This window comes from Scyliorhinus torazame, chromosome 2 (assembly GCF_047496885.1).
Source record: "Scyliorhinus torazame isolate Kashiwa2021f chromosome 2, sScyTor2.1, whole genome shotgun sequence".
Classification (NCBI taxonomy): Eukaryota; Metazoa; Chordata; class Chondrichthyes; order Carcharhiniformes; family Scyliorhinidae; genus Scyliorhinus; species Scyliorhinus torazame.
The window spans coordinates 94862179-94877672 of NC_092708.1; the positions used below are offsets into that span (position 1 = coordinate 94862179).

Genomic DNA, 15494 nt, shown 5'->3' on the forward strand with positions numbered 1-15494 from the left:
TGCTGCCAGAGGTAGTAGTAGAGGTGGGTACAATTGTGTCTTTTAAAAAGCATTTAGATAGTTACATGGGTAAGATGGGTATAGAGGGTTATGGGCCAAGTGCGGGCAACTGGGACTAGCTTAATGGTAAAAACTGGGCGGCATGGACTGGTTGGGCCGAAGGGCCTGTTTCCATGCTGTAAACTTCTGTGATTATATGATTCTAATTTTCAAAACTTCAAACTTCTCTATTGATGCATTTTAATCTATAAAAAAAACCAATGACATATACAATGGGATAGCTCTTTCCCTCCACACTGTCATATACATTTCAACATACTATCATCTCATAAAAGTTGCTTTAATGTAACTGTCCCACATCAAAATTCCTACAACCAGTTTACAGTGGCAGGCTGTTCCTTCCAAATCTAATGCACAGAAATACAATGCCCCATCCAATTTACAATTGTTTTTTCATTAAAACACTCCATCCTCTTCCACATCTCCCATGTCATATTGGTACTGCATCCATCTGTATTTTGATCCAAATATGCATGTGTCTTTCACTACTTTTCAAGCTGACAGCTTTCTTCCTTCCCCAGTGCAACCAAACACTTTTCTCTCCCTCCAGACTTATTAAAAGTGTAATTGTCTGCCACTTACTATAAGGGGATTAGGGGTTATGGAGAGAATGAAGGTGAATGGGGATGAGAAACATATCAGCCTTGATTGAATGGCGGAGCAGACTCAATGAGCCGAATGGCCTAATTCTGTTCCTATGTCTTATGGTCAAAAATGGGATAACTCGTTCCCTCCAAAACATCCACTCCACAGCCCCAGCACATTGGGTGCCATTTTCCGGCCGCGCCCTGCCAGAATCGGAGTCGGACGTGGCCGGTAAATGCCTGGAGAGGCCTCCCCCAGGATCCCTGACAGTTCCAATGCCTTGCGAGATCTAACCAGATCCCATGAGACATCGCTATCTGGGACCTGTCCACAATGGGCGGGACACAGTCTCGCACGATTAAGTGGGTTTAAGAACCCGGATGTAACCAGCTCCGGCCTCTATTTGCCTCCCCAAAGAGTCCCCAGCTGGGTGCCAATTAGTACTGGTCCACATGGAACATCACCTAATTGGTCTCTCAGGCCATTGACATCCCCTGGGTGGTCATGGCAGGGTGGCACCCTGGCTCTCCCTGGCACCTTGGCACTGCCAATCTGGCACCTTGGCACTGCTCAAGCTGCAGTGCTAAGGTGGGCCCCGGCTCACTTGTCGGCGGCACATGCACAGCCGTGCCGCCCTATCCCGTGTGCTGCCTGTGAGATGCAGCCCCATCAAAGGGGTGTAATTCGGGAGAGCTGGTGACCACCGTTGCCACTCCATGGGACAGTTCCGGGTTGGCACCCAGTGCCCCCTCCACTCGATCGGTGCCCATAGGGCCCTGAGGTTCACCTTTGGGCAGAGGGGCAGCTGATTCAAACCTTGGCTGCCCCTGCATCCTCTGGCTCTGACAGTCCAGGCGGACCGGAAGATGAGATGATGTTCCTTCAGTTTGCGTTGAGCTTCACTGGAACATTGCAGCATGACAGATATGTGGGCATGGGAGCTGGGTCTTGTGTTAAAATGGCAAGCAATGGAAGGTCAGGGGTCTTTAATGCACACAGACCAAAGGTGCTCAGCAAAGCGATCACCCAGTCTATGTTTGGTCTCGCCGATATAGAGGAGACCACGATATAGAGGTTAGCCTGATACTGGGTGACGTTTCCCCAGTGAGTCGGACATTCTGCCAGGACCCTCAGCAATGGTCATCACCGACTGCCGACGCCTTGGACACCTTTACTCATGGTGCCAACATCGTGCACCAAGTTCTCCACTGCGGTCGCCACCCTAGCACTGTTGGCCTTTATGCCACTCATTGCCATCGCCATCTCCTGCGCCCATAGCCTCTGGATCCAAGCGGCTATGGATCTGCTGGACATCTCCCTCTGAATGTCCCGGCAGCTCCCTATCACCTCCATCAGCTCCAGGTAACCCACTTCCAGAGGCTCAGCATCAGGCTGGGACCCAGCTGAGACTTGAGATCCAGCAGATCATTGGTGCTGGCGAGCGCAGTCGGCTGACGATGCGTTATTTGCGGCGAGAAGCCCGTGAGGCCTCCTTAAGTGGTCCAATTGACGTTGAATTGCGTTGCCGGTTTCGCTGGGCCACGTGCCGGGAAACTCTCGGTAATTCCCGCTTGCGACAACACTAGGAGAATTTTCTGGAGAATTGCGCCCAATGTTTTGTTTAGCAGCCAGTGAAGAAAAGGTGTAAGGATATAAACGGTGAACCTGATGTTTCTTACTTCACATTTTGATAGAGGGATTTAATGAACTATAGAAAAGAAATCACCAATACCAGGAAACACCCAATAAACTCCAGAATCTAAGAATAAACTAAATCTTCAAGGGGTGATTTATGACCTATAATTTAAGTCCTAAAGAAATAAAAAGGTGGCCATAATGGGGTCTTAAGCTAAAAAGTCAGTTTAGCCCATGTTAAGTGCAATACGTCATCTTGACAAAGGCTGGGAACTGATGTGAAGACAATAAGAGCACAGGAAATAGAAACAGGAATAGATTATTCAGCCCTTCAAGCCTGCTCCACCATCTAATAAGATCATGGCTGATCTAACATTCACCGAGTCCACTTTCCTGTCTTCTCTCCATAACCGTTAATTCCCCTACTGATTAAAAACCTAGCAATCTCAGCCTTGAAAATGTTCAAGGGTTCACCCTCCACAGCTTCCTGGGGTAAAGAAGTCCAAAGATTCACCATTCTCGGAGAGAAGAAATTCTTCCCCAAATCCATCGTAAATGAGCATCCCCTTATTCTGTGACGATGCTCTCTACACAGAGTGGAAACATCCGCCACATTTACCCTGTCTAACCCCCCCCCCCCAAATAATTTTCTGTGTTTCAATCATATCACTTCTCATTCTTCTGAACTCCAAGGAGTATAGATTCAACCTGTTTATCCTTTCCTCGTATGGCAATCGCTCCAAACTTGGGACCATCCTAGTATACCTTCTCTGCGCAGCCTCCGATGGCAATATATCTTTCCTTAAATAAGTGGACCAAAAGAGATTGATTAAATAACTGAGTGGCACTTAAAATGCCTGCTAGCACTCATTCAAGGGACTGCATGATATGGTGGTGGCTAATGTTCAAATCAACACCTTCTCATAACAGCAACCATGTTTGGGAGTAAGGCCATAAGATATAAAAGCAGAATTAGGCCATTAGGCCCATCTAGTCTGCTCCACTATTCTCTCATGGCTGATATGTTCCTCATCCCCATTGTCCTGCTTTCTCCCCATAACCCCTGATCCCCTTTTTAATCAAGAAATCTCCTTATTTATCAAGAACACCAGATTTGTGCATGAGGTGCTGTTACCTGCAGGTCAATAGACCAAGACTGGAAGGTTGAATTCGGCAGAATAGTTATTTCTTAGAAATTTGCTACCTTTTATCCTAAGATTATGAACTCTTGTTCTGGAATGCCCCACAAGAGGAAGCATCAGCTCCACATCTATTTGCTTTATCCATACCTTTTATCATCTGATATACCTCAATTTGATCTCCCCTCATTTTTCTGAACCCTAGAGAGGAAAGGTCTAAGGTGCTCAATCTCTCGTCATAAGGCAAACTCTTTGGGTGGGGTTTCCGTTGCCCGACACCAAAATCACGTTCACCGATCGGGCGGAGAATGGGCTCCGACGCCAAAATTGGGGCTGGCGGCTTTTTGACGTCGGCCAGCCATGCTACGCCGCCTCGGAAATGGAATGATCGCGTCGCATGCCGCGTGCCGATTCAACGGCTTTGGCGCGTCATCTGCCGGCCCTCCTGCGATGCTCCGCCCCCGATGGGCTGAGTTCCCGACAGCGCGGGACACGTATGGTCTCAGCCATTGTTGAAACCTGGCATGGCCGATAAAAGACCACACATGCACTTAGCCACTTAAACAGAGAATCCAGCGCCTCATCTCTGGAATCAATCTAGTGAACCTCCTCTGAACTGCCTCCAATGCACAACATCTTTCCTCAAATAAGAGGACCAAAACTGTGCACAATACTCAAGATGCAGCCTCATCAATTCTTGTACAGCATGGCATTGGTGTCAATTTCAAATGTGCTAAAAGAAAGATAATCACCATTTCATGGTCATTGTGACTGGAACTATGAAGCGATCCTCTGAAAGACATCACAAAATTTTAGAGACTATTTTGTGAAGTCTTACCAACCATCTTGTGAATTTTTTCTGAGGACTTTACCTAAAGAAAATCCTTATTGGGAACCAGAAGAAAGAGAATGCCTGATCATGGGAATCTTGCTAGGGGTCCTCCTTTTTCTGAATGGGTGCAAGACTGGTGTCCAGGCACAGCAGCATCAGGTGCTGTAAGAGAAAAGAGCAGGAGCTCCCTCCCCCACTCCTTGCCCTATTTAGAAACAGAGAATCCTTCCTACCCTGGACATCCTACACCAGCAACCAATATTCTCTCTTCCACAGTCCCTGAGATATCCTGTAATGTGTCACTGTGTGCCAGCCAGGGAATTACACAGCTTCACAATAGGGAAAAAGATGCATATGTGAGGTACAGGCAACTAAAAAAAGATAAAGCACTTGAGGAATACAAGGAAAGTAGAAAACAGCTCAAGCAGGGAGTTAGGAGGGCAAAAAGGGGTCACGAAATGTCCTTGGCAGATGGGATTAAGGAGAATCCCAAGGCATTTTATACATATATTAGGAACAAGAGGGTAGCTAGAGAAAGAGTTGGTCCACTCAAGTCAAAGGAGGGAAATTATGTGTTGAACCAGAGGAAGTAGGTGAGGTCCTTAATGTGTATTTTGCATTGGTATTCACAAAGCAGAGGGACACATTGATTGGTGGTATCTCAGAGCGATGTGTAAACACTTTAGAATAGGTTGCTATTACCAGGGAGGAAGTGTTAGGTATGTTAAAAATCATTTAGGTAGACAAATCCCCAGGGCCAGGTGGCATCTATCCCAGATTACTGAGGGAGACAAGAGATGAAATCGCTGGGCCTCTGACAGAAATCTTTGTGTCCTCATTGGCCATAGGTGAGATCCCAGAGGATTGGAGGATAGACAATGTTGTACTGTTATTTAAGAAGGGTTGCAAAGATAATCCGGGTTATAGGCCAGTGAGCTTGACGTCAGTGATAGTAAAATTGTTGGAAAAGATTCTCAGAGATACTCCCGCGCCGGTTGGGAGAATCGCCGAGGGCGGCAAATTTTCCCGCGATGCCGGTACGACGCCCTCCCGCGATTCACGGAAGTGGCCAGATCGGCACAATAGTGTTTTGCGCGGCGCGATACAGTGAATCGCCCGAGGCAGCCAAAATGGCGATTCACCGGTATCCCCGTGATTCTCTGCCCCGGATGGGCCGAGCGACCTGCCCAAAACGGCGGGTTCCCCCGGCGCCGTCCACACCTGGTCGCTGCCGGCGGGAACAACGCAGGAATGCTGGGGGTCGGCCTGCGGGGGGCGAGGGGGATCCTGCTCCGGGGGGGGGCCTCAAATGGGGTTTGGCCCACGATCGGTGCACACCGATCGTCGGGCCGGCCTCTCTGAAGGAGGACCTCAAGAAGATGTCTGACGGATCTTGCGGGGCAGACTCGGAGAGGACAGCAACCACGCATGCGCGGGTTGACGCCGGCCAACCCGCGCATACGCGTAAATGACGCGGCGCCGCCCCAGCCCATTATCGGGCCCTGAATCGGTCGGGATAGGGGCCGAGGTTCACGACGGCGCGAACACTGCCTCCATTTCTGAGAAGCGCACCCAGGATCTATGCAAATTTGGAAGTGAATGGTCTTATTAGCGACAGCATGGTTTTGTACGAGGGAGATCATGTCTCACTAATTTGATTGAATTTTTTGAGGAGGTGACAAAAATGATTGACGAGGGAAGGGCTGTGGATGTTGTCCACATGGACTTTAGGAAAGCATTTGTTAAGGCCCCTCATGGCAGGCTGGTGCAAAAGATTAGATCACATGGGATCAGGGGTGAACTAGCTGGATGGATCCAGAACTGGCTTGGCCACAGAAGACAGGGGGTAGCAGTGGAAGGGTGTTTTTCTGAATGGAGGTCTGTAACTTGTGGTGTTCTGCATGGATCAGTACTGGGACCTCTGCTCTTTGTAATATATATAAATGACTTGGAAGAAAACGTGGCGGGTCTGATTAGCAAGTTTACAGATGATACTAAGATTGCAGGAGTTGCGGAATGTGATGAAGATTGTCAGAGAATGCAACAGGATATAGATAGGTTGCAAAATTGGACAGAGAAATGGCAGATGGAATTTAACCCAGCCATATGTGAGGTAATACATTTTGGTCGATCCATTTCAGGTGGGAGCTATAAAATAAATGGCAGAACCATCAGGAGCATAGAGACACAAAGAGATCTGGGCATGCAGGTCCACAGATCCTTAAAAGTGGCAGCACAGGTGGAAATGGTGGTAAAGAAAGCATACATGCTTGCCTTCATAGGACGGGGTATCGAGTATAAAAGCTCGATGTTACAATTATATAGAACATTGGTTAGACCACATTTGGAATTCAGTGTCCAATTCTGGTCACCGCACTACTAGAAGGACGTGGAGGCTTTGGAGAGAGTACAGAAAACGTTTACCAGGATGTTGCCTGGTATGGAGAGATTGAATAAACTGGGATTGTTCACCCCAGAGAGACAGAGGCTGAGGGTTGATCTGATAGATTTTAATAAAATTATAAGGGGTATAGATCGGGTGAACAGTTGGAGGCTTTTTACCAGGGCGGAAATGACAATTCCAAAAGGGCACAAGTTCAAAGTGAGGGGGGAAAGGTTCAGTGGAAATATGCGGAGGAAGTTTTTAAGACTGGAATGCACTGCCAAGTGAAGTGGTTGACATGTTAGCGACCTTTAAGACTTATCTGGATAGGCACATGACCAGAAGAGGTATAGAAGGATACAGGCGGTTGGTCCAGATAGGCCACGTGATCAGCGCAGGCTTAGAGGGCCGAAGGGCCTGTTCCTGTGCTGTATTGTTCTTTGTTCAGTGAAAGTGGTTACAAGGTGCCCACATGGACAGCACAACGGAAATAACACCTGACCAGCACTTGAATTCTAAACCTGCATGTGCCTGTTCAGCACCTCCCAGCAAGTTTGAACTATGGTGATCTGCACCTAGGACCAAAATTTCAAGCTTAGTCTTTTTGCCACTGCTCTAATTCAGCAACTTTGTTCAAAATAATCCCCCCAACAAATAAGGTCAACATCTCAAGTAAGAGTGTCAAAATGGTAGGGTGGGGAGAGGGGGGTAAGGGGGGGGGGGGGGGGTAATAGCGTGCTGTGCGGATGTTCGGTGCAGACAAGATGGGTCGACTGGCCCACTTCTGCACTGTAGTGATTCTATGATTCTATGAATTTGTTTTCAAGATCATTAAATATTCGTATGATAACATCACCGACAGTCAGTTCATGTCTGTGGTTATTCGATGAAGGTTTGCAGTTCCTGACAGGAAGGAAACAGCACAGCATGGAATCTAATCAAAACAGCATGTGTTGATTACACACACATGGACCCAAAGCAGAACATTTTACTAAGGTTGTACAGCATAGTAAGAAAAAAGCTTTAATTGTGTCCAGTAGACTTAATGCTAGGAAATATGAATCAGCTGAGAAGGATCAAATCTGAAGCCTCAGTCGTATCACAGAAATAATTTTGAGACAGCAATCACCCACTGAAAGATAGAACCTCAAGTAGAATTAGCTGTAATAGGAAAACATAGTCACTTTGTAAACCATCTTAAGTTCTTATATAAAGACAAAAGAAGAAAGATTGTCCATGAGTGGAAGAGCCAACCAGAAAAAATAGAGAGTACAATTCAATGAAAACTCAAGGTGCTAAAAATCCATCCTGAACAGCTTTTGGGTACAGGGATCATAGTTTGTGACCTGACAGTACCCATTGTCTTTGAGGTAGGCAGTACACGAACTTGGTGTTGCCTCCTCATTGACCAGATTTTAGTGTTGGTCAAACTCCACTGGAGTTTAGGAAAGTGAGGGGTGACTTAACCGATATCCTGAATGTTTTGACAAGATGTGGCATGGGGGTGGGGGTGGGGGGCGTGAGGCCTGTTTTTAAAATTAGGGGTCACCTTTTCAGAACAGAGATGCGGATAATTTTTTCTCTCCCCAAGCATTGTTCGTCTTTGCAACTCCGCCTCAGAAGGCGGTGAGGGTGGCATCATTAAATTATTTATGGAGGTAAATGGATTCTTGTTATGCAAGGGAATCAAAGATTATTGGTGGTAGTTGGGAATGTGGAATTTGAAATACAAACACATCAGCCATGATCTTATTGATTAGTGGAACAGGCTCAAGGGGCCGAATTGCCTACATCTGTTCCTATTTTGTATGTTCATAGGAATGTTTTGTTAAAGCTAAACTCTGATTTTCATGCACTCCAGGAGTTTGCATTCAGTTTACACAAGATCTATGCCAATGACTATTTCAACGAAAATGCAAATGAACCGTTTCAGGAAAAATCACATGTAAATACTTTTCCTGACCACTGTGAACAAATGTCTTTTTCCATCACCCAATGACATTCATCCTTTTATTGAGGAAAATCAAAGAATGCTTTCCGGGTACTGGCCAATTATCTTAAATCATGCTAAACCATCTGAAACACATTTGTTTGTACAATCATCTTCTTGTGGCTGAAGCAGTTCTAGTTCAATATTGAGGTTAACAATCCATTCAATGGTTTCAACTGATGCAGTGTGAATGGACTCCTTCTGTGCTGTAATGACTATAATTCTATGATTTAATAAAACATAATTTCCCTGAATAAGTATGATGTCTGATGCTGAGACTAAAGTCATCAGCCTGAATTGTCGCAACAACAGAAATGGTGGAGAATGAAGTCTGGAGGTCATGTCCCCAAACATGGCATCTACCATTTTCACAGGACGGGAATGGGCCTGTGTTGGGATTTGTGCATTTCATGGAGGCAGCTACCCATATAAAACAGCAGCTAGCTCCAGTCATGACTGATTTTCATTTGCCAGGAATGGAAAACACAATGCTTGCTGCTTTGATCTGGTAGAAACAAGTCTAAACTTTACATAATCATTTGGAGAGGAGGCATTCCCCTTTGAATATGGTCCTAGGCCTTCTTCAGAATTGTTAAAAGTGGACATGAACATGTGAAAAAAGTGCATAAACTAATTGGAACTGGTAAGAGAGAGCTATGAAGAGGAACTATCAAACAAACCAAGTGCAATTAACCAGCTGTCAAGATATTTAACACTTTTGCCCTTTAAATCTTTGGGAAAAACTGTGGAGTGTTAATAAATCATTTCTTGCTATTTCACTCTCTGTTGACATAGGTTTGAGAGCTATCATGACTGATTTCACAACCTTCCATTATCACAATAGAGTACCTGCAATTTCACAGTTTGATTGACAGCTACAACTGACTCTTTGAACTGGGACCAAGAATTCAAATGCATATTTTTTTTAAGGATTAAACACTTGAATTAAATGTTTCTTCTTAAAAGGGATTATGTAATCAAAAGAATGCAAATATAGTGAATGAATTTTTACGAATGGGACTTTTCATTAAACGTCTGCAATATACACTTAGGACTTTGTCTGAGGTCTGCCCATTGTGGATATTGGGTAAGTTGGCATAGTAGGTGTTAGAGCAATGGGTGGTGTGTGGGACATGGGTCTGTAAAGAGCAATGAAGGATGGGGAGAGGATCATACGTTGACATGGAAGGTGAAAGGGATAAAAGGATGGGTAGAGAGTCATGAGAAGTCATGAGGAGCAGGTGAGGCCCATGAAATGTCTTGAGTTCGCATGGATGGGGATTGTGGAGTAGATGAGGGATGTGAGACTGTTTCTTGTTTTAGTGTTTTAAAAATAACTTCAACACAGTGCCAGTGCACTCTGTCAATTTCTGCCCAGCCTGTCTACGCATCCGTCACTGTCACATTTGTTCTGGGTCACCTAGCCAATCTTCTAGAGGTCCCATCACCATTGGAACCACCCTATGCTGCCCCCCCCCCCACCACCATCGAAAACTCCAAGGCACATTCTCTTGGGTCAGCTTCACGGAACCTGGAGACCGCGGTCAGAAGCGAGAATTGGCTGATTTTCCCATCAGCCTCTTCCATTTGCCATTTTAAATGTGGGGTTTGGCCATTCTAATCGGGAGTTAGCCATTTTAACTGGCTACACAGGTCACCCTAACAACAGGATCAATACAAGACCTGTTGCAATGTTCCGCTGTCCAACCACTGGCTTCAGCGAACTACCCCCACCGCACAGTCGGGAATATGCAAATCAATGTTAGACATGCATATGCATGCAATTAATGGGCTTGAAGCAGGGTATCCCTCCCCTTTACCGTGATGTTCCGTCCCCCTTGTCAGGAAATCCACCTGGCAAGGCTTTGTGCGAGCTTGACCAAGCACAGCATAGCTACTCTTCTTCACAGCAGAAAGCACTTAGCTCCTTTTGTTGTGGTAAGGAGCTCATAGATAGCATTGAATTTACAGTGCAGAAGGAGGCCATTCGGCCCATCGAGTCTGCACCGGCTCTTGGAAAGAGCACCCTACCCAAGGTCAACATCTCCACCCTATCCCCATAACCCAGTAACCCCACCCAACACTAAGGGCAATTTTGGACACTAAGGGCAATTTATCATGGCCAATCCACCTAACCTGCACATCTTTTGGACTGTGGGAAGAAACCGGAGCACCCGGAGGAAACCCCTGCACATATGGGGAGGATGTGCAGACTCTGCACAGACAGTGACCCAAGTCGGAATCGAACCTGGGACCCTGGAGCTGTGAAGCAATTGTGCTATCCACAATGCTACCATGTTGCCCGTGACATGCTGCACCTGCTGTCATTCATAGCAGGTGTGTCTATAAACATTGTGGTTAGCATCAAAGCAGAATACTTGAGATGCTTTAAAGTGTGAAGGGAAAGATCAATAAACAATCCTCAAAGTTGGACCTGATCCATAAAACTGTCAATTTACAGTCTAGTGAAAAGCTTTTCTCAGTGAAATTTCAAAAGATGTCAGCGAACCTGAAGCCCTTTCAAATGTTCTGGGCTTGCGGGGAAGCCTCTGACACTTGTAACAGCTGCTGCTTTAAAGAATTGTGACTGAAGCAGCAGATGTTAGGAAAGGGTAAATGAAAATGCAGTGATTTTTCACTATACTGCCCGGACTGTTCTTCAATTTTCAGGCAGGTGTGACTGATGGAAGTGACTGATGGGAGTCTCTAATGGGAGACCTGGGGGGGGGTTCAATGGGGAGGTGTGACAGGGGTTTCAGGTCACCCTCATGTGTGAATGCTGTGGGGACGTGGGCCCATTATTCCCGTGGTGGAGGGGAGGGATGCCCCTCATTGTCAGCGGTGGGGGAGGGAGTGAAGACGGCAGGATTAGCATTCTGGGGAGGAGTGAGCTTGCCGCTGATCTTGGGATCGGGCCACCCGTCCAAAATAGTAGCCCACTATCGGGAGTCCAATAAATTCTGGTGCGCTCTCTACCATATTTGCATGGTTAAAAAGAAAGATTTGCACCTCGGGCCTTGCTCCCAGCATCAGTGGAGACCAGTCCCGATTCTCCGCTGTCGGAGCACTAAGGCTCCAGAACGGAGAATCTCGGCCCTGTTGTCAGAAAAGTAATTAAGTGCTATTGTAGTAAATGAATAAAGATGCAGGAGATACACAACATATAACATACAACTGCTCATCATAAAAACAGAAATAGTTTGTTTAGATCACATATCATAAAACAGAGATTAATTGTTTTCATAAATTTGATTGAATATATTTCTTACAGATTATCTGAATAAAAATTCACTCTATCTTGAACATTACAGATAGTATGTACACAGAACGTTACATGGGCTACCCAAATGAAAAAGACAATCTTCAGTTCTACAAGGTAAGCCACACTGAATTGAAGTTTCAAACATATTGATGATGATTTCTAACCTGGTTTTTTGATTTAATTCCCAGCAGGCGGGTTAAAATTGCCCCAATGTTGTTTCTCACGGTAAGAATTTAATTGTAAATAAGGGTGTAATGGAAAAACAACTCACAAGCCCAACACAGACATTTATTATGCCTTTCCTGACATTATTGCCTGAACTATTGTTTTCAGAACCATTTTTCTCCCAAACCAGCAATTTTATTTCAATTTGTTTATCTGGTTCAATATTTATTTTAAAATTGTGCTTACGTAAGGAAATATATTGGACGTGGTAGTGAATCCACATAACCCAAGGTCATATTATCTATTCATTTACCCACTTTCCAAAATAACTGCAAGTTACCTCCACTGCACTTCAGAGCATTTATGCAATCCAATTTAATCTTCCTACAAATACGGATTTTGCATTAAGTTGAAGCAGTCTCTAAATTTTACACTGGACTTTTAAAACTATGAACAAAAATAGTTCATTCAGCCATTCAGTCCATTCAGCCCATCTTAGACTGTCATGGGTATGAGCTACTGAGTCCAGCAGATCAAAGTGGGGAATTTCCCGACTCGGCAGATCGGCCTCAGTTTAATGTGCCTCATTTGACCCAATTTTCACTCCAGGGAGGCAGAGGTAGGATTAAGTGGGGGCCCCAGAAGCAGATCCTTAACGGCCATGGGGCAGGCAAATGTCAAGGCAGGGTGGTTAGAAAGCCTGCCTTGGTTCTCTGAGACTTCATCTCTTTTGTTTTCCTGTATCCCCCACGGGCAGACCCGAGGAGCCATTTGGAGATGGGAAAAAAGAAGCTTCTAACAATCTAATACAGCTCTCACTCATTCACACTTGATAGAAAAAAAGCTTCCCATCAAGAAGCCCATTGAAAGCTTTTAAAACTCCTCAAGTGGTTCATCTCTTATATAAAAAAACATAATCTGTAGTGATATGCATAAGCCCCTTTAAGACCGGGTTTGGAACCCTGGGGGACTCCGCCTCCAGCTCCGCCCCCAGGAAGCTGTATATAAGGTTACGTTCAGTAGGCAGCATGCAGTGAGCACGCTTCTCGGCAGCTGTCTGGTTTTCTGGTTATTAAAGCCTTTGTATTAAAGAACTCCTCTCCCGAGTCGTAATTGAGGGTATCTCAATTTAATAACCAGAAAACCAGACAGCTGCCGAGAAGTGTGCTCACTGCACACTGCCTACTGAACGTAACCTTATATACAGCTTCCTGGGGGCGGAGCCGGAGGCAGAGTCCCCCTGGGTTCCAAACCCGGTCTTAAAGGGGCCTATGCATTAAAGGTACATATGTATACAGATATCATTCATCAAACTCTGCAAAGCCTCCACATCCTTCTGGTAGTGTGGTGACCAGAATTGTTTGACTTGTCCAAACCAGAATCTTTTATTAAGTATCGTGTGGTAAGATAGCAATCTGTTACAGAGCACGTTATCATGGAGTCTGCTTATTACTCCTCTGGAATCTATACCTAGGACTGACCATTCACTTGTCTGTCTTATTGCCCTCTCAATCTTCTTCTGAAGATGGCCAGATGTGTCTCCCCTTCTCTGGGAGTCACTGGTCACATAATCTTGGTCTAGAGACTGCATGGTATGCCTGCACCGGCACCTGCTGGTTGGAGGTTGCACACCATCCATTTATCATATAGCCCATAGGCATATCACCACGCTAGGTGTTGCAGCGTGTGAAGCACTGGAACTGGTAAAAAGAGTGTATAGCACTGACTGTGCACCGAGTGTACACAGCGGATCGGTGGAGTCCATTGTGCAGCCTTTTCCAGACATTTTCCAGGGTTTTGGTGTTTTGCATTTCACCTACAAGATTCAACTCAAAAATAATGCTCAACCGGTGATATATGCTTGGAGAAGATTTCCAGCAGCATTATGTGACCGTCTAAAAGTTGAATTAGACAGAATGATACATTTTGGTGTGATCAAACAAATCGAAGAGCCAACAGATTGGGTCAATTCGATGGTGTGTGTTTAAAAAACGAAGTAATGATCTCAGGATATGCATAGATCCTAAAGACCTAAATGCAAATATAAAAAGGGAACACGATCCGATACCGAAGCAAAAGGAGATCACAAGTGAGATGTCTGGTGCAACATATTTCAGCAAACTTGATGCTTCGCAGGCATTCAAGTTAGATGAAGAAAGTACCAAGTATTGTATGTTCAATACTCCGTTTGGTAGACTTTGCTTTTTTCGTATTCCCTTTGGCATAATCTCAGTGTCAGAAATGTTCCAGAGAGCAATGGAACACATAGTTGAAGGCACTCATGGTGTTTGAATATATGTCAATAACATCATCATTTGGGATTCCACAGAAGAGGAACATAATGAAAGGATGATAAGAGTATTGCAGAATGTCAAGAAAAATGAACTACGTCTTAACAAGGCCAAATGTCAATTTGGTGTGAAAAAGAATAATGTTCCTAGGAGACAGGTGGCGTCATTCTCCGACCCCCCCAGAGGGTCGGAGAATGGCCGTTGGCCGCCGTGAATCCCGCCCCCGCCGGTTGCCGAAGTCTCCGAAGGGAGAAAAGTCGGCGGGGCGTTAATGTCGCCGCTGCCGCGGAGAATGTCACGGGTCTGCGCAAGGCAGCCGATTTTCGGCCTGCCGATATTCTCCCTTCCGGATGGGCCGAAGTCCCGTCGACGTGATGACCGTTCACGTCGACGTAAATTAAACCTCCTTTTTATCGGCGTGACCCTGTGCTCCAGGGTCACGCCGACCAGCGTGGAGGTGAGTGACGGCCTGGGGGGTTGGCTCTGGGCAGGCGATGACGTGGCCGCAGTCTGAATGCGTGAGGAGAGGTGTGTCTCGGCTTGTGTGTGTGTGTGTGTGCGGCGGGGGGGGGGGGGGGGGGGGGGTGGTTAGAATAGGCTGGGCGCCGGGGGAGTGCCGGGAGGGGGTCCGTGCCGGGGAGGGGGATGGGGGGGTCCGTGCCGGGGTGGAGGTTGGGGGGGGGGTCCGTGCCGGGGAGGGGGATGGGGGGGTCCGTGCCGGGGAGGGGGATGGGGGGGTCCGTGCCGGGGAGGGGGATGGGGGGGGGGCCCGTGCCGGGGAGGGGGATGGGGGGGTCCGTGCCGGGGTGGAGGTTGGGGGGGGGGTCCATGCCGGGGAGGGGGATGGGGGGTCCGTGCCGGGGAGGGGGATGGGGGGGTCCGTGCCGGGGTGGATGTTGGGGGGGGGTCCGTGCCGGGGAGGGGGATGGGGGGGTCCGTGCCGGGGTGGAGGTTGGTGGGGGGGTCCGTGCCGGGGAGGGGGATGGGGGGGGGGGGTCCGTGCCGGGGTGGAGGTTGGGGGGGGTCCGTGCCGGGGTGGAGGTTGGGGGGGGGGTCCATGCCGGGGAGGGGGATGGGGGTGTCTGTGCCGGGGTGGAGGTTGGGGGTGTCCGTGCCGGGGTGGAGGTTGGGGGGGGTCCGTGCCGGGGAGGG

At 47.1% G+C, this 15494-nt stretch overlaps 1 protein-coding gene across 2 annotated transcripts in view; it reads left to right on the forward strand.

Annotated features, from left to right (window-relative positions):
* Window positions 1-15494, forward strand: part of fap (fibroblast activation protein, alpha) — a 179839-nt gene that overhangs the window by 139401 nt on the left and 24944 nt on the right. For both annotated transcript variants that reach the window (XM_072474275.1, XM_072474284.1), the window contains one exon: window positions 11936-12000. In XM_072474275.1, coding sequence (XP_072330376.1) covers window positions 11936-12000 — 65 coding nt within the window. The remainder of the gene's footprint in view (window positions 1-11935; window positions 12001-15494) is intronic.